Source organism: Rana temporaria, chromosome 5 (assembly GCF_905171775.1).
Source record: "Rana temporaria chromosome 5, aRanTem1.1, whole genome shotgun sequence".
NCBI lineage: Eukaryota > Metazoa > Chordata > Amphibia > Anura > Ranidae > Rana > Rana temporaria.
Window position 1 is genome coordinate 420,971,717 of NC_053493.1, and position 25,630 is coordinate 420,997,346.

The following is a 25,630-nucleotide window of genomic DNA, read 5'->3' on the forward strand; positions in this document are numbered from 1 at the left end:
TGCTAATAAGAATGATGACATAATAGCAACAATAAATTATTATTTTTAATACATTTTATTTTATTCTTGTATTAAAAATAATAATGTTGCTATTTAATTATTCTTATCCGTAAAAAAAAAAGATGCTGATGAATGAGAATAAATAACGGCAACATTATAGTGCTCCACCATTGGTGTCGGTGGGAGGAATAGTGCCTCCATGACTAGGGTGACCACGTGTCCCGGATTGCCCGGGACAGTCCTGCATTTTGCAGGTCTGTCCCGGGCACATTCATTCCGGGACAATACAGTGTCCCCGAATGAAACTGAAACAGCCACCCCCCCGGCCCAATCTGATGCCACCACATCACCGCTTTACTCGCTGACAGCACTTGTCCTGGCCGGGAATGCCTGGAGGAGCACAATCCCCGCCCCCTGCTTGTGATTGGATACAAGGCGGGATTTATAATGTCTCCAATCGCTGTGCTGTGATTTGTTACAGCGCAAGCTGATTTTTGGGAATGGTAGTTTAGAAATGTGGTCACCCTACCCTTGACTGGTGGTGGTGGGGGGGGCATGGTGCCCCCATGACTGGTGGTGGTGGGGGGGGCATGGTGCCCCCATGACTGGTGGTGGTGGGGGGGGCATGGTGCCCCCATGACTGGTGGTGGTGGGGGGGGCATGGTGCCCCCATGACTGGTGGTGGTGGGGGGGGGCATGGTGCCCCCATGACTGGTGGTGGTGGGGGGGGGCATGGTGCCCCCATGACTGGTGGTGGTGGGGGGGGGCATGGTGCCCCCATGACTGGTGGTGGTGGGGGGGGGGGATGGTGCCCCCATGACTGGTGGTGGTGGGGGGGCATGGTGCCCCTGTGACTGGTGGGGGCATGGTGCCCCCATGACTGGTGGTGGTGGGGGGGGCATGGTGCCCCTGTGACTGGTGGGGGCATGGTGCCCCTGTGACTGGTGGGGGCATGGTGCCCCTGTGACTGGTGTCGTAAGGGGGGCATGGTGCCCCTGTGACTGGTGGTGGCATGGTGCCCCCGTGACTGGTGTTGTGGGAGGAATAAAGACAAGCAAAGGGCCGCACTGAGAAAACCACTGCCTTAGAACATTGTATCCTCGATCCAACTGGATACATTGTTTCCTATTCTGAAGCCCTGATGAAGTGAGCAAGGATTTCTAAGTGCAGAAACGCGTTGCCTTAGTTTGTTGGGTTTATGAATCACCACACGTGTTATCCGTTTTTTTTTTTTTTTTGGTCCTCCTCTCTGTAGGTCGTCTCTATTGGCACGATGGCATGATGGCGATTCAAGCACGGTTGGCGGCTCTTCCTGGCTGGGAATAGCGCGACGCGGCACTGCGCTCGGGGAATAATATATTAGGATCTCTCTAATTAACACATTATTAGTTCCCTGAAGCTGGACGGTGGCCAAAATGCCTTCTGTAGACGAATATAAACCGGGAACTTTGCCGGCCTTCCCTAATTTACGGCGAGTCTCCCAGACGGGGAAGGTTTCGGCCACGTTCATTTTTGCTGCGAAATGATGGTTTTCTGAAAACGTAAAATTTTACTTATAAATGCAATAATGGAAATATGGACGAGAACGCATGCAACGAAATTATGCGAGTGGGGGATGGTAAAACCTTCCGGAACCTTTTATAGATGCTTTTAGCAGGTTAATGTAATTTCGGAAGTGGTGTTCAACTTCTGCCGTTGCGGTGTGGCATGCGGTAGGTAACATGAGTTGCGTTAAGACGGCCCATTCTATGGGCTGCCAGTGCGCCACGCTCTATAGGCATGGGCTGCCAGTTTGCCACGCTCTATAGGCATGGGCTGCCAGTGCGCCACGCTCTTTAGGCATGCTGTGACACTTTTTTTTTTTTTGCATATACATTTGTACTGCATTGGGCTCTGCTGTACAATATGCCGGGGTTCCATTTGCAATGAATCTCACCATAATGCACATAGACGCACTGCCATGGGAGTCCTCTCCATAGGGCAAGGGGGGGCAATTGACCCCCCCCCCTGGAAAATCGAGAAGGTGTTGAAGAGTCTCGCGGCTGTGGGCTGTCTGAGCAGTCCCTGGCCGCATGTCACACAGACACAGCGAGCAGAGTGAAGCCGCCTCCCCCTCCATGTGTACACAGGGGGAGGGAACCTGCTGTGCTGATGGCTGATCTAAGGTACTGAATGGGATGGGGGGGGTCGGTCTGTACTGAAGGGGGGGGGGTCTGTGCTGAAGGGGGGGGTCCATCTGTGCTTAAGGGGGGGGGGTCTGTACATTCTCTAGGCTATATTTATATGGGCATGGAGTGAAGCTCAATTATCTCAAGAGCTATTTCACACTGCCAGCTGGCCGCGTTATCGGTAAAGTCGCCGCTTTACCATCGCTTTAGCTGCGCTATTTGGCCGCTAGCAGGGTGCTTTTAACCCCTGCTAGCGTTTGAAGAAAGGGGTTAAATGTGACTGTGTACCGCCGCCATTCGTTTATCATTCCCGCAGAACAGACTCCATATTGCGCAGTTCACGATGACTTTAAATCTGTTCTATTAGCTGAATTAATTTTTTTTCTCTTCCCCCCCCCCCCCCCCCCCCATGAATGGGGCGTAATGTAGTCGCCTCAACGCATCCCAACATTTTCAGGTTCCCCCTCTAGCTCGGTCCTTTGCTGCGATTCCGGCCGTCCAGGAACGGCACACTGGCGCTGTGTTTCGCAGTTTGTGGAATTTCCCTTGAAATCAGTTTGGTAAATAAGGTGTAGGGGGCTGCGGGTAGAGCTGCAGGCGAGATGCATTAGAGGGACAGGGAATGGGAGGGGGGCAGGGGGGGTGGGATGCCGGCGTCTGAAGAGGGCCTTTCACCAGAGAAAAGTCTTTCATTCATCGCCCTCAACACATTTTCGCAGTCGACTATTAACTTCTTTTTTTTTTTTTTTTCTCGCAGTCGATCGTTGTAATTAAGTGGTCAGACCTTCTTATAAAAACGACATTTACTCCGCGCTTTCCTGGGAACATAATTGGCACATTGCATGGGCGGGGCGTCGCGTCCATGCCAATTTTTAATAGACGCGGCGGCACTGCGTACCTATGAGCGGCGGGCGATTATCCTCCCTGTCTGCGCTGAACCCCCCATCTAATCTTTGGTGCTCCTCCACGCTGTTGCGTTGTGATAACGCACGTTCGACGCATTCCACTTATCTCGCATTTTTTTATTTTTTACACGTGTGTTAAGAATTCCGTTTGGGCCGCAGCGCACCGATGTCGCGCTTTTCTCAACACGACTCAGATTCTTCACATGCTGGATGTTGGGGTGCAATTCAGAGGATCCCCTCCTTTTTATTTTTTATTTTTTTTCTCTTTCTTTCTCTTTTTTTCTTTTTCCTTTTTTTTTTCTTTTTCCTTTTTTTTTTTTTCTTTTTCTAAACGCCGTCTTTTAAAGCGTTATTGTGCTCAAAACCAATGTCATGTATTGCAGCTCGCCAATCATTCATGTGGTGATCTGGCCGGTAACGCGCCACCTGTATTAGAGCGTCCCCCCGCTCTGGATGAAGGGGCACAGCGGACCATGTCAGTCTGAACAGGGCCGAAACAAGGGGTGGGCAGGAGGGCCGACTGCCCTGGTCACTGGGGTATCATGTGAAGTGGGCGGGGCACCACAAGGAGATTTGGGTTGGGAGGGTGAATTGGGTGGGGTGTAAGAATTGTTATAGGAGTGAAAATTTGGGGCGTGATGATTTGAGGAGATTTGTGTTGGGAGGGAGATTTGGGTGGGGTGGTGCTAGGGGGGAAATTATTTATTTGCCACAATCGTGGCAAAATCGCAGCACGTTTTGGGGCCAGGTATGGACTGGCCATTGGGACTACAGGGAGTTTCCCGGTGGGCCAATGGCTCAGTGGGCAGGCTTCAGTGACAGCGGACCGCCGCCCCCCTCCGCTCCTCTGTCTCTCCCTTCCCGCAGCGCTCACCGTGTCTCCCTTCCCGCAGCGCTCACCGTGTCTCCCTTCCCGCAGCGCTCACCGTGTCTCCCTTCCCGCAGCGCTCACCGTGTCTCCCTTCCCGCAGCGCTCACCGTGTCTCCCTTCCCGCAGCGCTCACCGTGTCTCCCTTCCCGCAGCGCTCACCGTGTCTCCCTTCCCGCAGCGCTCACCGTGTCTCCCTTCCCGCAGCGCTCACCGTGTCTCCCTTCCCGCAGCGCTCACCGTGTCTCCCTTCCCGCAGCGCTCACCGTGTCTCCCTTCCCGCAGCGCTCACCGTGTCTCCCTTCCCGCAGCGCTCACCGTGTCTCCCTTCCCGCAGCGCTCACCGTGTCTCCCTTCCCGCAGCGCTCACCGTGTCTCCCTTCCCGCAGCGCTCACCTGGGGGGGGGGGGGACAGAAGCAGGGGGAGGGGACAGACGGCTGACTCAACAGCTATGGCCTGGGAGTTTCTCACTTCTTTCTAATCTTGTCCCATAAGGGGGGGGGGCACCAAACTGATTCTTTGCCCCGGGTGAAATAATGTCTAGCTTCCCCACTGGTACTGCCTATAAGAGTACCAGTACCAGCCGTTCTACTCTAATAAAGTAGAACGGCTAGTGAAGGGGGAGAGGGGGCTTGGGAGGTGCGGGAGTTGTCCAGCCGCCATGGGAGAGACCTGTCTGGATGAGGTCCAGGGCCAACTGTTTGTCCCAGTCCAGCCCTGTTTGGGGCTGCCATTGAGAATAATGGCACCCAAATGCATGTTGCTCATTTTGCTGCGATTTTTTATTTTATTTTTTTTCACAAATAAATTTTTTTATTTTCCCTAAATGGCTTCCTTTCCCTTAGTGCCGTCCTCCTTCACTTACCTCCTCCTTCCATTTTGCTTTTAAATGTCCTTATTTCTTCTGAGAAATCCTCACTTCCTGTTCTTCTGTCTGTAACTCCACACAGTAATGCGAGGCTTTCTCCCTGGTGTGGAGTGTCGTGCTCGCACCCCTGACACACAGCTCCTTTCTCTATCTGCATCCTGACTCTCCTGTAGTCCAAGGGAGGGGGCGACCACCACACTCCACACCAGGGAGAAAGCCTCGCATTACTGTGTGGAGTTAGACAGAAGAACAGGAAGTGAGGATTTCTCAGAAGAAATAAGGACATTTAAAAGCAAAATGGAAGGATGAGGTAAGTGAAGGAGGACTGCACTAAGGTAAAGGAAGATATTTAGTGGAAAAAAATGATTGTACCTTTACAACCCCCTTAATCTTCTCCTTGGAGAATGAATACACTATTTATCTGATACAATGTATCGTTTCCTCCAGTGATGAGATTGTATATAATGCAGAAGAGATCGGTAATCTGAGGATCCTGGTCACCATTCTAATAGTTTCAAGAACCATCCTCTCGATATCGAGCGCCCATCCTGAGTCTTGGGGGGGGGGGGGGGGGGGGAGCGCCCATCCTGAGTCTCGGGTCCCTGCTCTGTTACCTGTGCTGGGGCCAGTTCTGTAATTGGCCCTCGTTTTTTTTTTTCTTTGTGCAGTTTTTCCGCCTGGAGTCGGTCTGTTTGGATGAAATGTATCTGTAGGAATGTTGAGTTCCATCCTTGGAGTGTCGCAATGTGTGATTCATCCGCCTGCCCCGTAAAATGGGAAATTAAACCCAGAAACGGATCTCCAAGACGTTGTCTGATCCTACATTTGTTGTGCCCTTTAAGTGGAACTCCGTCTAAAGGTTTGGGGAGTTTCCATCCTCTGACGGGATTTTACATCCTCCAGTAAGTTCTCGTTGCTGTCCGTGTCTCTAATGGGGAGATTTGGCATTATTTCCTGTTTTTGTCTCCTGGAGAGGAAGTGATGACACAGATGGCAGCGATAACCCGTATGAGGTTCTAAACCTTTCCCTCTCTACCCATAAGAAGAGGGATCAGAAGAGGTAACCCACCCTGCTTCAGGTCCCTCGCTGTCCCTAGGGGTCTCCTGCTCTTGTTTAGGACCTTATTTTTCCCAGGGGTCACCTGCCTCTTCTCAGGACCTTCTCTGTTCTCAGGGTCCCCTGCCTATTTTCTCGACCTTCTTTTCCTGGGGTCTCCTGCCCCTTCTCAGAACCTTCTCTATTCTTGGGGTCTCTACCCCTTCTCAGGATCTTGCATTTTCCCAGGGGTCTCCTTGCCCCTTTCAGGGCCTTCTCTGTTCCTGTGGTCTCCTTGCCCCTTTTTTTCAGGGCCTTCTCTGTTCCCGCAGTCTCATTGCCCCCCTTTTTTTCAGGGCCTTCTCTGTTCCCGCGGTCTCCTTGCCCCTTTCAGGGCCTTCTCTGTTCCCAGGGTCTCCTTGCCTCTTTCAGGGCCTTCTCTGTTCCCGGGGGTCTCCTTGCCCTTTTCGGGACCTTCTCAGGGTCCCATGCCTCTTTTCTCTACCTTCTTTTCCTGGGGTCTCCTGCCCCTTCTCAGAACCATTTCTATTCTTAGGGTCTCTACCCCTTCTCAGGATCTTGCATTTTCCCGGGGGTCCCTTGTCCCTTTTCGGGGCCTTCTCTGTTCCTGGGATCTCCTTGCCCCTTTTCGGGGCCTTCTCGGTTCCTGGGGTCTCCTTGCCCCTTTTCGGGGCCTTCTCTGTTCCCGGGGGTCTCCTTGCCCCTTTTCGGGGCCTTCTCTGTTCCCGGGGGTCTCCTTGCCCCTTTTCGGGGCCTTCTCTGTTCCCGGGGGTCTCCTTGCCCCTTTTCGGGGCCTTCTCTGTTGCCGGGGTCTCCTTGCCCCTTTTCGGGGCCTTCTCTGTTCCCGGGGGTCTCCTTGCCCCTTTTCGGAGGCCTTCTCTGTTCCCGGGGGTCCCTTGCCCCTTTTCGGGGGCCTTCTCTGTTCCCGGGGGTCCCTTGCCCCTTTTCGGGGGCCTTCTCTGTTCCCGGGGGTCCCTTGCCCCTTTCAGGGCCTTCTCTGTTCCCGGGGGTCCCTTGCCCCTTTCAGGGCCTTCTCTGTTCCCGGGGGTCTCCTTGCCCCTTTCAGGGCCTTCTCTGTTCACGGGGCTCTCCTTGCCCCTTTCAGGGCCTTCTCTGTTCCCGGGGTCTCCTTCCCCCTGCTTTGTTCCCTCTCTGTCCCTGTGGTGTCCTGCTTTCTTGAAACCTTCTCTGTCCTTAGAGATGATCCTGTAGGGGACGCGACGCCTCATCTCCAGGTCCTGGCCCTGCTTGGAATCTTCTATGTGGCAGCCTATTGTATTGCGGTGTGCACCTCAAAGCTCCAACACATATGCCTTTGTGACATACTCGGCCTCTTCCCCGCTCTCCATCCAAAAACAATGGGGGGGGGGGACAAGTAAGCACACAGGGACATGGGCAGCAGAAAGAGAAAATGAACTGGGACAAGAGGGGTGCCATACATTGGTGCCAATCCCTTTGTTTTTTCCTTCTGTGGCTAGAGGAGGAGAAGCCTACTTTTAGCTGCTGCAGAAGAAAATACAGATCAGTCCATTAACTTCCACTCCAGCCGCCTGTCCTGTCCAGGTTCCGGGGGCCGGCAAGTAAGGATCGCGGCTTAACCTGTCGCCTGCCCACAATTGATGGGGGTTACCAATTCCGGGATTAGGGTGTGCCCAGACATGCTTATGGTCCCTCTGCTCAGGGCCCTCTCTGTCCCTGAGGTGTCTTGTCCCTACTGGGGACCTTCTCTGTCCCTGAGTGGTCTTGTCCCCGCTGGGGACCTTCTCTGTCCCTGAGGTGTCTTGTCCCCGCTGGGGACCTTCTCTGTCCCTGAGGTGTCTTGTCCCCGCTGGGGACCTTCTCTGTCCCTGAGGGGTCTTGTCCCCGCTGGGGACCTTCTCTGTCCCTGAGGTGTCTTGTCCCTGCTGGGGACCTTCTCTGTCCCTGAGGTGTCTTGTCCCCGCTGGGGACCTTCTCTGTCCCTGAGGTGTCTTGTCCCCGCTGGGGACCTTCTCTGTCCCTGAGGTGTCTTGTCCCCGCTGGGGACCTTCTCTGTCCCTGAGGTGTCTTGTCCCCGCTGGGGACCTTCTCTGTCCCTGAGGGGTCTTGTCCCCGCTGGGGACCTTCTCTGTCCCTGAGGTGTCTTGTCCCTGCTGGGGACCTTCTCTGTCCCTGAGGTGTCTTGTCCCCGCTGGGGACCTTCTCTGTCCCTGAGGTGTCTTGTCCCCGCTGGGGACCTTCTCTGTCCCTGAGGTGTCTTGTCCCCGCTGGGGACCTTCTCTGTCCCTGAGGTGTCTTGTCCCCGCTGGGGACCTTCTCTGTCCCTGAGGTGTCTTGTCCCCGCTGGGGACCTTCTCTGTCCCTGAGGGGTCTTGTCCCCGCTGGGGACCTTCTCTGTCCCTGAGGGGTCTTGTCCCCGCTGGGGACCTTCTCTGTCCCTGAGGTGTCTTGTCCCCGCTGGGGACCTTCTCTGTCCCTGAGGTGTCTTGTCCCCGCTGGGGACCTTCTCTGTCCCTGAGGTGTCTTGTCCCCGCTGGGGACCTTCTCTGTCCCTGAGGGGTCTTGTCCCTGCTGGGGACCTTCTCTGTCCCTGAGGGGTCTTGTCCCCGCTGGGGACCTTCTCTGTCCCTGAGGTGTCTTGTCCCTGCTGGGGACCTTCTCTGTCCCTGAGGGGTCTTGTCCCTGCTGGGGACCTTCTCTGTCCCTAAGGGGTCTTGTCCCCGCTGGGGACCTTCTCTGTCCCTGAGATGTCTTGTCCCTGCTGGGGACCTTCTGTCCCTGGGGGGTATCCTACCCCCCCCCCCCACTTGGCCAAGCAGACATCACCAGCACACCATGGGTCTTCTATATGGCATCCAAGCAATCCAATCACAGCAGATGACTGCAATGTCTTTGGGGGGGGGGCACACAGAACCCGCTTTGTCCCCCAGGATGTCCCATCCCCAGTCTGTCTCCAGATGCTGAGACCGCGCTGTCCTCGCCAAATATGGAGCGGCCTGTGAAATCGGAGAGCAGCGAGGGGGGAAATGCTGCTTAATTAGAACAAGATCCGGACCGGGATGATTCACTTCTCTGATCTTCTTCTTAACTCGTTATTTGCCCCCCCCCCCCCCCCTGTGTTTATGATTAAAGGATAAACCTGTTTGAGAAGCATCAGATGTACGCTGCATCTTCCGCCCCCCCCTTGATGTGTAATTGTTTATGGCATTTGTGTGAATGCACTCCAGGTGCCCCCATTTACTCCCAAGGCTCATTGGAGTGTAAGCTCCTCTGGTACAGAGACTGATGTGACTGGCTCAGTGTACAGCACTACGGTATATGTCAGAGCTATAATAGTGTGTGACTGGGGGAGGGGGACATTAGAGTGTAAGCTCCTCTGGTACAGAGACTGATGTGACTGGCTCAGTGTACAGCACTACGGTATATGTCAGAGCTTTAATAGTGTGTGACTGTGGGGGAGGGGACATTAGAGTGTAAACTCCTCTGGTACAGAGACTGATGTGATTGGCTCAGTGATCTCTGTACAGCGCTACGGTATATGTCAGAGCTATAGAAATGCATAATATGTGACTGTGGGACATTAGAGTGTAAGCTCCTCTGGTGCAGAGACTGAAATGACTGGCTCAGTGTTCCCTGTACAACACTACGGTATATGTCAGAGCTATAATGGTGTGACTGGGGGGGTGGGGAGGACATTAGATTGTAAGCTCCTCTGGTACAGAGACTGATGTGGCTCTCTGAGATCACACACTGTAGCCGAGGCGGCAGTTGTGTTGGTGTTTTGTGGGTGTGACGCTGTAGTCTGCGGGCCGCATTCCTGGAACAAGGCGATCTGTGTGTCGCCGTCCTGCGGGCGCTCTGCTTTATTTTTTTTTGCAGTGTTGGTCCCAATGAAATAAACTGCTGTGAGCCTGGCATCGAGCCACCCGGCGGGCACTGAGCGCGCGCTCCATACGGTGGGCACGGCGTCCGCCCACCTTCACCAGCCCATGGAGCCCCGCGCTCCTCCTCCTAGACACACAGGGTCTACTGTTCCCCCCCGACGGTACGTTCAGCCATCATTACACAAACACCGAAACCTGAAACCGTGATTGGATAAGGACGGCAGCGCGGGCGATTAAAGAATGGCGTTTTGTCCTTGCAGGGCGCTCGCAGCCCCCCGGAGGACGCGCACAGAAGGGTGTAAGCGCGGCGCCGGGTGTTTGTATTGGCTCCGTCCGTCCGTTCTAAAATGCGTCTCGCACCGAGAAGAAGCTAGAAAGATTCAGCGGATGCCTGTGGTCGGGTTTTCACCCACTTGCTGCTTATTGTGGCGGGATCCCATTACCTCCGCCTCGCCCTGGCATGCAGTCTCACTCCTATTGCTGCATTCTCTGGGATGTTTTTATTTATTACAGGTAGCGCCATCAGTTTACGCAGCAGTCCCTGCGCTCAAGGAGTAATTACAATAAATTGAATGCTAAATATTTAAAATTGCAGTGGAACCTCGGATTACGAGCATGATCCATTCCAGGAGAACGCTCTTAATCCAAAGCACTCGCATATCGAAGCGAGTTTCCCCATAGAAGTCAATGGAACCTAAAATAATTTGTTCCGCATTGACTTCTATGGCTTGCAATACCGCCTGTGGCCAGAGGTGGGAGAGCCTCGGAAAGGCTCTGGGACAGCTCGGCTGAACTCGGTGAAAACCTCGGAAAAAGGAGTATTTCCGATCGACTTCGCACCTCTGGCCAAATGCGGTACTGCACAGCGTTGTGGCATGAATCCTGCTTGTTTGGCCAGACACTCGCAATCCGAGTCAGGATTATAAATAAAATAAAAGGCTTGTATCACCTGTTGATGATATCCGGCTCATCAGTCCTGCCTACTTAAGCCGTCCAGCCCAGATGATCTCTGCCTTCGCCTTGGTCAACATCACAGAGACTATGTTAAAGACTTGCTTGGCTGACATTCCTTCTGGCTCTGGATCCTGCTTCCACTACGCCGATCCCTGGCTTCCTGACTTCCTGACTTACTGGCTTGTCTGACCATCCGTTCCAGTTACTGAACTTGGCTATGTTTTGACTACATTTTTGTTCTATTCACTTTATTATTAAATAAGTGTGTTTTTTAAAGCGGAGTTCCACCCAAAAATGGAACTTCCGCTTTTCTGAACCCCCCGGTGTCACATTTGGCACCTTTCAGGGGGAGGGGGTGCCGATACCTGTCTAATGCAGGTATTTGCACCCACTTCCGGGGGGAGACTCCCACGGGAGTCACTCCACTTCCTGTCGTCCTGCATATGCCCCCCCCCCCCCCCCCCGCTGCATTCTGGGAAACACAATGGTCCCAGGAGACAGTGGGGACCACTGGGAAAGCACTGCGCTGCGCTCCTCGCAAATGCGCAGTAGGGAACTGGGCAGTGAAGCTGCAAGGCTTCACTTCCTGATTCCCTCACCGAGGATGGCGGCGGGGGCAGCCGAGAGACGAGCGACTGCAGTTGTCAGTTAAAGCGACGCAGTGCCAAATTGCAAAAATTGGCCCGGTCATTTTGGCAGCCAAATCCTCCGGGCTGAAGTGGTTAAGTGTGTGGGGTTTTTTTCAGCCTATGTATGCATAGGGACTTTATTGACTGTAGAAAATGAACATCGGCTGTAAAAACGTCCAGTGTGCACGAGGTCTTCATGTAACCCCATATACAGTAAAAACCCAACAGGAGTTCCAACCCTCCCTACTCCTGACCAAAACTAAAAGATAAAGTTTCGGCCGGACGCGCCCTTTAATACTTGGTTTCCATATTTGTGACAATGTCTCTCGTACATCGACTCTTCATTCGGCGCCTTTTTTGAAGTTTTTGCTTCCCGAACCAGATGAAAGGTTTGTGGTTGGGAAGATGTTTGGAGTCAGGAAGTGACACTCCTTTTGTTGGGTGTTGTCTGGGCGGAGCGCCCTCCTGTGTCTGGTATTTATGATGCTCCCAGCAGGGGGGGGGGGGGGCTCTGACTTTAGAGGAGTTTCACTGAAACCTTCTCATTGTGTCCCAGGTGAGACCCTGTGATGTGCAAAGCGGGGTCATCACATGTCCCCAGGAGGGGGCGCCGCATGGAGGGTGTCGGGGATACCTCTACAGGTTGGATGAGGATTCTCTGATATACAACGAAGAGGGACAACTTTCTGTCCTTCACACTAATAGAATGGCAGACGCTGGAATTATTCATCAGCTTGTTAGAAAATTATATTCCCTGCAACTATGTTGGAAACAATTGTTACTGGTATGGTTTGTTTGTTTGATTTAGAGTATTAAAAAACAATCTGTACAATGTCGTGGTGTGTTTTTTAGGTCATCACACACTACAATCCAGTCGTACAATCTGAAACATTTGTAGCCAGTCTGGAAGTGTAGAATGTATCCCTGTGGCTCCAGTCCTCAGGGGCTCTGTCTCCCTGGTATGGAGGCTCCAGTCCTCAGGGGCTCTGTCTCCCTGGTATGGAGGCTCCAGTCCTCAGGGGCTCTGTCTCCCTGGTATGGAGGCTCCAGTCCTCAGGGGCTCTGTCTCCCTGGTATGGAGGCTCCAGTCCTCGGGGGGGCTGTCTCCCTGGTATGGAGGCTCCAGTTCTGGGGGGGGGGGGCTGTCTCCCTGGTATGGAGGCTCCAGTCCTGGGGGGGGGGCTGTCTCCCTGGTACGGAGGCTCCAGTCCTGGGGGGGGGGGGGGTTGTCTCCCTGGTACGGAGGCTCCAGTCCTGGGGGGGGGGGTTTGTCTCCCTGGTACGGAGGCTCCAGTCCTGGGGGGGGGGCTGTTGTCTCCCTGGTACGGAGGCTCTAGTCCTGGGGGGGGGGGCTGTTGTCTCCCTGGTACGGAGGCTCCAGTCCTGGGGGGGGGGCTGTCTCCCTGGTACGGAGGCTCCAGTCCTGGGGGGGGGGGGGCTGTCTCCCTGGTATGGAGGCTCCAGTCCTGGGGGGGGGCTGTCTCCCTGGTATGGAGGGTCCTGGGGGGGGGGGGGCTGTCTCCCTGGTATGGAGGGTCCTGGGGGGGGGGGGCTGTCTCCCTGGTATGAGAGTCCTGGGGGGGGGGCTGTCTCCCTGGTATGGAGGGTCCTGGGGGGGCTGTCTCCCTGGTATGGAGGGTCCTGGGGGGGGGGCTGTCTCCCTGGTATGGAGGGTCCTGGGGGGGGGGCTCTGTCTCCCTGGTATGGAGGGTCCTGGGGGGGCTGTCTCCCTGGTATGGAGGGTCCTGGGGGGGGGGGGGGCTGTCTCCCTGGTATGGAGGGTCCTGGGGGGGGGGGGGCTCTGTCTCCCTGGTATGGAGGCTCTAGGTCCTCAAGGAGGGGGGGGGCTGTCTCCCTGGTATGGAGGCTCCAGGTCCTCGGGGGGGCCACTATTGGTTAGGAGTGGAGTGACCCTTTAAAGTATACCACCATAGAAGGAAATGTTTTTGATCATGTTGTAGTGACTCCGCCCACTGCGCCCAATGTGATCTCATTCACGAGGGCATCATAAAATGGCAAAGAAATCTTGGGTCAGATTCTCAATCTTCTCCTCCTCTTCCCACAGGTGGTGACCGGTGAGGTGTGCAAGAGCGGAATGTTCACCCTGGCGGACGTGTGCTGCACTGAGTGCCCGCTGGGCTCCGGGATGTTTCTGCCATGTGGAGCTGCCAACGCCAACTGTGATCAATGCAACAGTAAGTGAGCCACTGACACAAACTACTGCAGGGGAATCTGGATATATTGTGGGACAGTGGGAGGGGCAGAGACACAAGCTACTGCAGGGAAACCTCCCCATTGTGGGAGGGGCAGAGACACAAGCTACTGCAGGGAAACCTCCCCATTGTGGGAGGGGCAGAGACACAAACTACTGCAGGGAAACCTCCCCATTGTGGGAGGGGCAGAGACACAAACTACTGCAGGGGAATCTGGATATATTGTGGGACAGTGGGAGGGGCAGAGACACAAGCTACTGCAGGGAAACCTCCCCATTGTGGGAGGGGCAGAGACACAAATTACTGCAGGGGAATCTGAATAATGTGGGAGGGGCAGAGACGCAAGCTACTGCAGGGAATCTAAATGTGGGAGGGGCAGAGACGCAAGCTACTGCAGGGAAACCTCCCCATTGTGGGAGGGGCAGAGACGCAAGCTACTGCAGGGAAACCTCCCCAGTGTGGGAGGGGCAGAGACGCAAGCTACTGCAGGGAAACCTCCCCAGTGTGGGAGGGGCAGAGACACAAGCTACTGCAGGGAAACCTCCCCAGTGTGGGAGGGGCAGAGACACAAGCTACGGCAGGGAAACCTCCCCATTGTGGGAGGGGCAGAGACACAAACTACTGCAAGGAAACCTCCCCATTGTGGGAGGGGCAGAGACACAAACTACTGCAGGGAAACCTCCCCATTGTGGGAGGGGCAGAGACGCAAACTACTGCAGGGGAATCTGAATATTGTGGGAGGGGCAGAGACGCAAGCAACGGCAGGGAAACCTCCCGATTGTGGGAGGGGCAGAGACGCAAGCTACGGCAGGTAAACCTCCCCATTGTGGGAGGGGCAGAGACGCAAGCTACGGCAGGGAAACCTCCCCATTGTGGGAGGGGCAGAGACGCAAGCTACGGCAGGGAAACCTCCCCATTGTGGGAGGGGCAGAGACGCAAGCTACGGCAGGGAATCCTCCCCATTGTGGGAGGGGCAGAGACGCAAGCTACGGCAGGGAAACCTCCCCATTGTGGGAGGGGCAGAGACGCAAGCTACGGCAGGGAAACCTCCCCATTGTGGGAGGGGCAGAGACGCAAGCTACGGCAGGGAAACCTCCCCATTGTGGGAGGGGTAGAGACGCAAGCTACTGCAGGGAAACCTCCCCATTGTGGGAGGGGTAGAGACGCAAGCTATGGCAGGGAAACCTCCCCATTGTGGGAGGGGCAGACACACAAACTACTGCAGGGAAACCTCCCTATTGTGGGAGGGGCAGAGACGCAAGCTACGGCAGGGAAACCTCCCCATTGTGGGAGGGGCAGAGACGCAAGCTACGGCAGGGAAACCTCCCCATTGTGGGAGGGGCAGAGACGCAAGCTACGGCATGGAAACCTCCCCATTGTGGGAGGGGCAGAGACGCAAGCTACGGCAGGGAAACCTCCCCATTGTGGGAGGGGCAGAGACGCAAGCTACGGCAGGGAAACCTCCCCATTGTGGGAGGGGCAGAGACGCAAGCTACGGCAGGGAAACCTCCCCATTGTGGGAGGGGCAGAGACGCAAGCTACGGCATGGAAACCTCCCCATTGTGGGAGGGGCAGAGACGCAAGCTACGGCAGGGAAACCTCCCCATTGTGGGAGGGGCAGAGATGCAAGCTACGGCAGGGAAACCTCCCCATTGTGGGAGGGGCAGAGACGCAAGCTACGGCAGGGAAACCTCCCCATTGTGGGAGGGGCACAGACACCAACTACTACATAAAATGCAATGGGTGGGTACATTTTTCTATTGCTTGTTGTTTTGTAAGGTTTTCTCTCATTAACGTTCTCATGTACTCCCCTCCCCCCCCCCCCCAGATTCCACCTTACCGAAGATTAACTTGGCCCCGGATCTCTGCCGGCCACGTTGCCCCATTGGCCAATACCTGCACTACGAAGATGACGGCAGCAGCCAATGCCTTGCCTGTCGGGTGTGCGGGAAAGGTTTTGGTGTAAAGAGGAACTGCTCTGGAACAGAGAACACGGAATGCCAGCAGTGCCCCAAAGGCTTCTACTCCGAGGTGAAGAGCAGTGTGTCGCCATGTTTTCTGTGCCGGACGGAGTGCAAAGAGAATGAGGTGCAGATTAGCGACTGTATGGAACATCACGACATTCTGTGTATGGGTAGGTGTCACCTGATCGACAGGGGGAGGGGCAGACTACTCTCTAAGAATCACAGGGGTAGCACAAACTATACGGCAGGGAAATGTCACCATTGTGGGAGGGGCAGAGACACAAACTATACTGCAGGGAAATGTCACCATTGTGGGAGGGGCAGAGACACAAACTATACTTCAGGGAAATGTCACCATTGTGGGAGGGGCGGAGACGTAAACTATACTGCAGGGAAATGTCACCATTGTGGGAGGGGCAGAGACGCAGCAAACTATACTGCAGGGAAATGTGACCATTGTGGGGCAGAGACGCAAACTACTGCAGGAAGGCTCGCTATTATGATCAGGGCTGCCATCCGGAGGGGCAGAAGCCCATACACATGGGCTGTCCCAATGGTTGCCCCAATCAATGTTGCTGCTGTAGTAACTAGCAATTACTAAAGCAGGGCAGCCGAAGAATGAGCCTATGCAGTTCACTTGGTTCCTGGTTGCTGGGGTAAGGTGGAGTGACATCATCTGCACTCCGCCTCTCCCTGCAGACTGGATGCTGGCTTGGGTGCCACGCCAGTCGCAGCTCAGCCGCGTCGAAGAACTACGCTCTGTGTAGCCTGCGGGACTGCTCAGTGCTCATTGGGGACAGGTCTGGAGACAAGTTTTTTTGACATCTCAATGGTAGATTGGCAATGTTTCTGGGTCTGTGCTGTATCTTTTTGTTGGCCTGGGCTGTTTGTCTCTTTGCAGGATTGAGATGTCTCTTTGCTGAATATGTAGGGATGTCTTTGGTTGGCCTATAGGGTCAAGTCTTGGCTGGCCTATAGGGTCAAGTCTTGGCTGGCCTATAGGGTCAAGTCTTGGCTGGCCTATAGGGTCAAGTCTTGGCTGGCCTATAGGGTCAAGTCTTGGCTGCGTTGCAATGTCTCTTTGCTGGATATGTGGGCAAGGCTTTGCTGCCTTCCCTCGGTGTCTTCTCCGGCCCTCGATGACGCTTCAGCCAATCAGGTAACCGATAGCCAAAACCGGTAAACCTTATTGGCTGAGACGCCTGTCAGTCTTATCCAAGGAAAGCACCACCGGTACGTCCCGAGGATAAGCATTCGGAAGCAGACTACAGCCTGAGGGCTGTACTCGGAAAGCCTATACTGGTGTCATGGTCTCGGAGTCCTGCAGCGCCTGTACTGGTGTCAGGGCCCCGGAGTCCTGCGGCGCCTGTATTGGTGTCGTGGTCTCGGAAGTCCTGCGGCGCCTGTATTGGTGTCGTGGTCTCGGAAGTCCTGCGGCGCCTGTACTGGTGTCATGGCCCCCGGAGTCCTGCAGCAACGGGTGAATGCAGCTGTTGTGTGTTCTCCCAGGGATGGGAATTTGTGACTTTTTTGCAGGGTCGGCTGTGAATGGACCAGTGGGGGGCGCTCTCCCAGGGCTCAGCATATTATTAAAGTGCTTTGAACTGAGTGGCGTTGGCAGCGGCACATCCCAAGCTGAGAGCTTCCATAATGGAGATTTTCCAGACGTTGGCCAGCCCAGTGTCTGTGCTCAGTGGGCAGTTTGGCCCCGGGCCTCTCCCTCGGATTGTCTTATTAATCCCTTCCTTCTAGATCTGACAGAGCCCATTGTCCCCACTTTTCTTCCATCGGAGGGGAATATCTCCATTCCACCCGCCTCTGATGTGTCTCCATCACCTCCCTCCCGGGGGGGAGATCTCACTGCCCACCGAGGAACATCTGCCCATCTGTGGTCACCTCTACCCTCAACTGTCAACCAGACCCGTTCTCTGTACAGCGCTGCGGTGTATGTCGGAGCTATAGAAATGTATAATAGTGTGTGACTGTGAGGGGACGTTAGAGTGTAAGCTCTTCTGGTACAGAGACTGATGTGATTGGCTCAGTGTTCTCTGTACAGCGCTGCGGTATATGTCGGAGCCATATAAGTTTCTTCTCAGATATTGATACATGGGTGAGAATTGGGGGATGTGCGGCAGCAATGGCCGTCTCTAGGATTGCTGGGAGGGAGGGCGGTTTTATGGCTGTGGACATTTTTGCTGCTCTTGCATCTTGTAGAAGTTTTTTATCTTATCTGTGATCTCGGCCGGTAAACACTCCTCTGTAGAGATATCATCTCTTTCCTGATAAGGGGGCTGCACTCTGGGTCCAGCACTCCTCTCCTGGCCGCCCATAGAAGGGCAGATGTCTGGGTGGGGGGGTGAGGGTTGGAGACGCGCGTCCCTCTTGTCCTTGAAGGCTGCAATTGTCTGGAGACAAGTGGAAGTTTTACAACACACATTGCCCAGATAGGGTCCTGGAAGTGGCTGCAAAGAGGCTGCGGGAAATCTGCAGCACTAAAACAGGAAGAAAGTCAAAACCAAGGATTTTATTAAGGAAAAAGAATAGCAATTATTTGTACATTAGAAAACTGAATATCGTTCGGTTGGCGGGATGTAAATTTAGTTTTGCTCTGTGCATTCTGGATTATACTTTTTTATTTTTTTTTATATATATATATATTTATTTATTTTATTTATTTGATTTGACTTTTTTTCATCCTTTTTGTTGCATCTCGGTACAGCAGATCTCCGGCAGCCTCTCTGCCCATCCCTTGTGCCAGCCCTGAGCCGTTGCAATGGCTCAGGGATGGGTAGAAGGGATGGCTGCCCTGGGTGCAGCATGTATTATAGGGATTGGGGCGCCGCAAGTTTCTTTCTACTATAAGGCTGACAAGAGTAGTTACAGCTGCAACACTACTTCTGTCAGCCTAGCACTGGAGAGGAGGAGAAAAAGCTGGGAGGAGGTGCAGGCTGTGCTCTCCCCCCCCCCCCCTTCTCATAAGCTCACACCTATTGAAGGGGGGGCAATTTGGCATCTCTGCCCTGGGCAATGGATGATCTTGTCCTGGCACTTCAATGGCTGTACGGCATTGGGCCATTCCAGTGTAAGGTCCGTTGGAACGCCCACTTGTAGAAGCCCGTGTGGCAGGGTGACAACACCAGGAGCATGATTTGTAGACGGGGGGGGGGGGGGGGGGCAGAGCATTGTCACCTTGTACCAGGATTTGTCGGCACAGATGGGCGTGGATAGTCAGGCTGTACCTGCGATCTGCTGACCTACAAACCCCCCCCCACCAGATCAGAGGTGTCACCGAAGAGCCCGCCGCCCTCCTCACCTGCCTGCCGGAGACTTGTTTGTTTTGCACTCTGGAGATGTGAGAGTTTAATGCTGACTTCTTATTTCATGTGACCCCATCCTGTGACCTGTGGCAGGACAAACTTCAAAGACCCCGAGAGTGGGGGGTGCTGATTGCACATCTGGTGTGCAGGCGGGGTGGGGGGGGGGGGGTGATGACAGTTTTGGGATGGGAGGAGGGGGCAGATGGAGGGGAAAGGAGCTGAGCCTGTACTGGATGATGAAAGGGGATTTTTATAATCACTAACCGCAGAAAACTGTATATCAGGGGGCCGCAACCTCCACATCCACTATGTACAAGCATCAGATCACCCCCCATTCCTGGGCCTTCGCTCCCATTCCTGGGCCTTCACCCCCACAGATCACCCCATTCCTGGGCCTTCAACCCCACAGATCACCCCCCCCCCATTCCTGGACCTTCAACCCCACAGATCACCCCCATTCCTGGGCCTTCACCCCCATTTCTGGGCCTTCACCCCCCACAGATCACCCCCATTCCTGGGCCTTCTCCCCGCCCCATTCCTGGGCCTTCACCCTGACAGATCACCCCCATTCCTGGGCCTTCACCACCACAGATCACCCCCATTCCTGGGCCTTCACCCCCCATTTTTGGGCCTTCACCACCACAGATCACCCCCATTCCTGGGCCTTCACCCCCCATTCCTGGACCTTCAACCCCACAGATCACCCCCATTCCTGGGCCTTCACCCCCACAGATCGCCCCCATTCCTGGGCCTTCTCCCCACCCCATTCCTGGGCCTTCACCCCGACAGATAACCCCCATTCCTGGGCCTTCACCCCCCCATTCCTGGGCCTTCACCCCCCCATTCCTGGGCCTTCACCCCCACAGATCACCCCACCCCCATTCCTGGGCCTTCACCCCCCCATTCCTGGGCCTTCAACCCGACAGTTCACCCCCCATTCCTGGGCCTTCAACCCGACAGTTCACCCCCCATTCCTGGGCCTTCAACCCGACAGATCCCACCCCATTCCTGGGCCTTCAACCCGACAGATCCCACCCCATTCCTGGGCCTTCACCCCCACAGATCATCCTGCCCCCATTCCTGGGCCTTCACCCCCACAGATCATCCTGCCCCCATTCCTGGGCCTTCACCCCCACAGATCACCCGCCCCCATTCCTGGGCCTTCACCACCATTCCTGGGCCTTCACCCCTGCAGATCCCCCCCCCCCAAAAAAAAATTCCTTCACTCCGCAGATCAGCCCAATTCCTGCACCTTCACCCCAGTTTTTACCTTCATCCATCAAGTCACCCTAATTTCTGCACCTTCACACCTCATCAACCCAATTATTTTACCCATGCACCTCAAATCGCCCCAATTCCTTCACCTGGGCCCATTTAATCTCCCCCAATTCCTGGACCATCGCCTCTCGGATCTCCCCCAATTCCTTCACCTTTTACTCTGCAGGTCACCCCAATTCTTGGACCTTCACATGTCATTTACCAGACATGGAAAGAGTTCTTTACTGTCTGAGCATGTTAAATAGTCTTGGGTTTGGAAAGAGATGGATAATATATGTAATAGTAAAATTGCCCATAGTTTTTCATTTTTTTAGTATATCCTTTTAACACGCTTTTCTCGTCCGCAGATAAAGACGTTCCAATTCTAAAGCGTACAGAAGGCGAAACGCGCAGGGACGAGAATGGCACGTCATTGGATGACCCGAACTTGATCCCACCTGAGTACAGCAGCAGGAATACCACCCTGATCTACTGCTCCATCCTTGCCGCCGTGGTGGTCGGTCTCATCAGCTACGTAGCTTTCAAATGGTAAGTTTACAGACTGGCACAGCCAGTGGTCGCTCTTAAGAGTCTTCATGTTTATTGAAAGACCACAAATGTACAAATGCAGATAAAACCAGCTACAGACTGCGACCATTCGCTCGGAAGAAATGGACAACGCAAACTCCTCACAGCGATTTGTTAACCGCGTCATCTAACAGGGCGTGTGTCGTTCTTGTTCACAGATGACGTTAAAGACCACCTTTACGTTAAAAAAAAAAAAACATATTTTTCTATCCAGATATCCCTGTAAGGGAGCGCCGCCAGATCTGTGACCGCGCCCTTCTCTAATACACTTTGAGCAATAAAGCTTGGTTGCTGGCCCTCCCCTGGCCTGTGATTGGATAGTGTGGGAGCTAGACCCATTTTTGTTCTTTTTCAAATCGAAAATCCGACTAATTTTTTGTTAGTTGGGAATTCGGATGTATCCGAACTTTTCAAATGACAATAACAGCGAATTTAAAAATAATCCGAAATAACGAAACAAAATTTGAATTTTTCAAATCTGATTCCAATTCTTTTCGTAGAGAATAGAAAAGAATAGAGCATCGGTCTCCAAACTGTGGCCCAGGGGCCGTAATGTGGCCCTTTGCTTGTTTTTATCTGGCCCTTGGGCCACTATTTCATCTACCAACACCAATGATGGGGGGGGCAATTTCTCCCAATGACTCCAAGGATGGGGCGCAACTTCTACCAATGATGGGGGAACAGTTCCTCTCATTGACACCAACAATGGGGTCCAATTACACCATTGATTGGGCCCTATTGGGAGGAACTGTGCTCTGACGCCATTGATGGGGCACAATTTCATACACCGACACCAATGATGAGAGGGGGGGACAATTTCCCCCAATGACTCCAACGATGGGGCGCCATTTCTACCAATGATGAGGGGGGAACAGTTCCTCCCATTGACACCAACAGTACTCTATCAATTACACCAGGGGTCTCCAAACTTTCTGAACAAAGGGCCAGTTTATTGTCCTTCAGACTTTAGGAGGGCCGGATTGTGGCTAGTGGGGGTAGAAATGTCCTGTGCCCTAAATCGGTAAGAATAAATATGGCCTCAGGGTTGATGGTCAATAGGAGTAGTGCCCCTCTTAGTAGGAGGAATAGTATCCCATCATTGGTATCAGTGGAAGAAATAGTGCCCCATTGTTGGTGTCAGTGGGAGGAATAGTGCCCAAGGGCCAGATTAAGACAAGCAATGGGCCGCATCCGGTCCTCGGGCCACAGTCTGGAGAACCCGGAATTACACCATTGATCAAACACAGTTCCAATGTGGGGGGCCAATGACTCTATTGATGGGGCCCAATTCCTCTCACTGACACCAAAGATGGGGCCTTGTTTACGCCCACATTTTCTACTCTCCCTGGTCCCAGCCCAGCCCCCATAAAGTCTAAAGGACCGTTAATTGGCCCTTTTTTTGTTTTAGAAAGTTTGGAGACCCCTGGAATAGAGTAAAATGCAACTAAATCGATTTATAACCATCTTCTGAGATTAAAAATTTTGTAAAAATTTTTGTATTAGAGAAGTATAGAGAAAAAATTAATGTAACCTTTTCTGAAATTCAAATTTAATAAATTACGGTATAATGGAATAAAAAAAAAAACAATAGCATAGAAAATAGAATAACGTTTCCCAACATTCTAATAGACTAGAATAAAAATTCTAATTTACACTACAATAAATTAGAAAAGAATCGAGAATAGAAGAAAACACTTTCCCAAAATTCTAATAGAATAAACATTTTGAATTTAGACTAGAATAAATTAAAAAGAATAGAAAATAGAATAGAAGAAAAAAATTTCCCAAAATTTATAATAGAATAACATTTTTAATTTACACTACAATATTCTATTATAATTTTGGGAAATTGTTATCTTCTATTCTATTTTCTATTCTTTTCTAATTTATTGTAGTGTAAATTAAAAATTTTATTCTAGTCTAAAATTTCTAATTTACAAAAAAATTGAATAGAAGATAACAATTTCCCAAAATTATACTAGAATATTGTAGTGTAAATTAAAAATGTTATTCTATTATAATTTTGGGATTTTTTTTTTCTTATATTCTATTTTCTATTCTTTTCTAATGTATTCTAGTCTAAATTAAAAAAAATTATTCCATTAGCATTTTGGGGAAATTGTTTTCTTCTATTCTGTTTTTTTTATATTCTTTTCCAATTTATTATAGTGTAAATTTAGATATTATAAATTGGAAAAGAATAGAAAAATAACAGAATAGAAGAAAACAATTTCCCAAAATTGTAATAGAATAACACATTTTGAATTTAGACTAGAATAAATTAGAAAAGAATGGAAAACGATAGAATATATAACCATCTTCCGAAATTCTATCGTTTTCCATTCTTTTCCAATTTATTCTAGTCTAAATTCAAAATGTGTTATTCTATTACAATTTTGGGAAATTGTTTTCTTCTATTCTGTTATTTTTCTATTCTTTTCCAATTTAAAATATCTAAAGTTACACTATAATAAATTGGAAAAGAATAGAAAAACAGAATAGAAGAAAACAATTTCCCAAAATTCTAATAGAATAAACATTTTGAATTTAGGACTAGGATAAATTAGAAAAGAATAGAAAATAGAATAGAAGAAAAAAAAATCCCAAAATTATAGAACAACATTTTTAATTTACACTACAATATTCTATTATTTTGGGAAATGGTTTTCTTCTATTCTATTTTATATTCTTTTCTAAATTTATTGTAGTGTAAATTAGACATTTTAGACTAGAATAACATTTCTAATTTACACTACAATAAATTAGAAAAGAATAGAAAATAGAATAGAAGAAAACAATTTCCCAAAATTATAATAGAATATTGTAGTGTAAATTAAAAATGTTATTCTATTTTGGGACATTTTTTTCTTCTATTCGAATTTATTATAGTGTAAATTTAGATATTTTTTTAAATTTGAAAATAATAGTAAAATAACAGAATAGAAGAAAACAATTTCCCAAAATTCTAATAGAATAACACATTTTGAATTTAGACTAGAATAAATTAGAAAAGAATGGAAAACGATAGAATATATAACCATCTTCCGAAATTCTAATTTTGAATAAAAAATTATTGAGAAAACAATCGAATAGAGGAAAAGATTCTATAGCCTGGAATAGGCAAGTATTTATTTTTTATTTGTTTTGGTCTTTGTCCCCACCCACAGTCCACCTCAAGCTTCAGCTAGTGACCAATTGGTCCCACCCAGGCTCCGCCCACTTTGGAGGCGCGGCTCACTATGTTGGGACTGCCCACTCGCAGCCCCCATCACCTTTTAATGAATGTCTTATTAACACACACACTTCTCTTCATTGCAAGTTCTGCCTTGTGCACAGGGGGTGTCAGTGGTGTATTTTTGTTTTTTTGCTGCCGTAGGCAAGACTAAAATTGGGCGCCCCCCCCCCCCCTACATTTGCCCCACCCCTTCCTGTTTAATGGATGTGACGCCTTCCAAAATTGAAAGACTAGAAGCTCCAGTATGAACCCCTGAGCTCTCATGGGTTCATGCTTGGACCTGTAAGTCCTTCACTAGTTGATTAGTTTGAGGGGGGGGGGGTCATATATCCTCAAATCTGAGGGGTTCATGCTGGGACCTGCAGTCCTTCACTTTATGGGGCTACATCCCCTAGATTTCACAGGTTCATGCTGTAGTCCTTCACTAGTTGAGGGGGGGGGGGGTTCGCATCCTCGGCTCTGAGGGGCTCATGCTGGGACCTGTAGTCCTTCACTTTTTGGGGGTCACATCCCCCAAAAGTGTAAAAAAACTACAAGTTCCAACATGAACTCTTTAGATCCAAGGATGTGACTCCCTTCAAAATTGAAGGACTACAAGTCCCGAAATGAACCCCCTAAGATCTAGGGATGTAACCCTCTAGATCTCACAGGTCCATGCTGGGTCCACAGGGACCGTTCTTTGGGGGGGGATGGGTTCAGGGACAGTGCTCGGGGGTGGGTTCAGTCTCGGTGCTTCTTTGCCGCCCCCTGCAGAGTGCTGCCCTAGGCCAGGGCCTTGTTGGCCTAGGCCAGTGTTTCTCAATTCCAGTCCTCAGGCCCCCCCCAACACCCTAGGCCAAGACACAGCACTGGGGGGTGTGGCTGTTACTCAGCTCTGCCAGCACAGAGCACTGCAGTGTGAGAACAGGCAATGGTGTTTTCGCTGAAATTTTAAAGGTATATTAAGATTTTAATTTTTTTAAGCGGTTCTAATAAGACCGACTACAGAAAGATAAAAACTAGTAAGTTTTTACTTAAATTGATCGAAACAGTTTTGGTATTGGAGAGGAGAGAAGAACCTTCTCCGTTTTTATAACATTGTATTTATTTTCGAAAACATGACACCCCCTCCCCCTTCTGAAATCTAATCTGGTCACCTATGACTTATCGTGGGCGCACTTTGCTGGCCTCTGATTGGAAGACGCTTCTTTGGTTCCCTCCAGGAGTTCCATGAGAAGTTTCTTGTGGGGAGCTGCAGCCGCTGTGCCGAGCCCGGCGCTCACCAGGGAGGACATTCCTGCCAAGCGATGCGGCCTTTGTGTCTCTCTCAGCCAATGAATAGGATTAGCCGCTCTCCCTCTCTGGATTAGATCTGGGTCTTTCACTCTCCTCGTCCCTTGCTGTTCTTTTTGCACTTTTTCTTTTCTTTTTCTGCTTCGCTTTACGAAGGGAATGAAGATTCCGCAAACTCTACAATAAGAGTCCGATTCAGAGTGCGTTTTTTTTGTGTGGGACTTCAAATCTGAAATTGTTACCCCTTGAAGATGGGGGGGGGGGGGGGGGGGTGGCAACATCACAACATTTTTATCTCTTTATGAAATCGCTCGCTCAAGGCAGATACTACCTCAAGATGAATAATATCCGCTTTGCCCAACTGGCTTGCAGTATCCTGTCAGTTTTACCCGACGACCATGTTTAACGGGAACAAAATGTCTTTGAAAAATGTTGGTGAACTGAAACATGTTGATGGCCCAAAACATGAGG

General features: G+C 51.5%; 1 protein-coding gene across 1 annotated transcript in view; it reads left to right on the forward strand.

Moving 5' to 3' along the window:
• The window catches only part of LOC120941685 (tumor necrosis factor receptor superfamily member 16-like), a 44,720-nt gene that overhangs the window by 14,612 nt on the left and 4,478 nt on the right, over nucleotides 1-25,630 (forward strand). Inside the window, exons 2-4 of the mRNA XM_040355235.1 lie at nucleotides 13,379-13,508; nucleotides 15,355-15,660; nucleotides 20,433-20,613. Of these exons, the coding sequence (XP_040211169.1) occupies nucleotides 13,379-13,508; nucleotides 15,355-15,660; nucleotides 20,433-20,613 (617 nt within the window). The remainder of the gene's footprint in view (nucleotides 1-13,378; nucleotides 13,509-15,354; nucleotides 15,661-20,432; nucleotides 20,614-25,630) is intronic.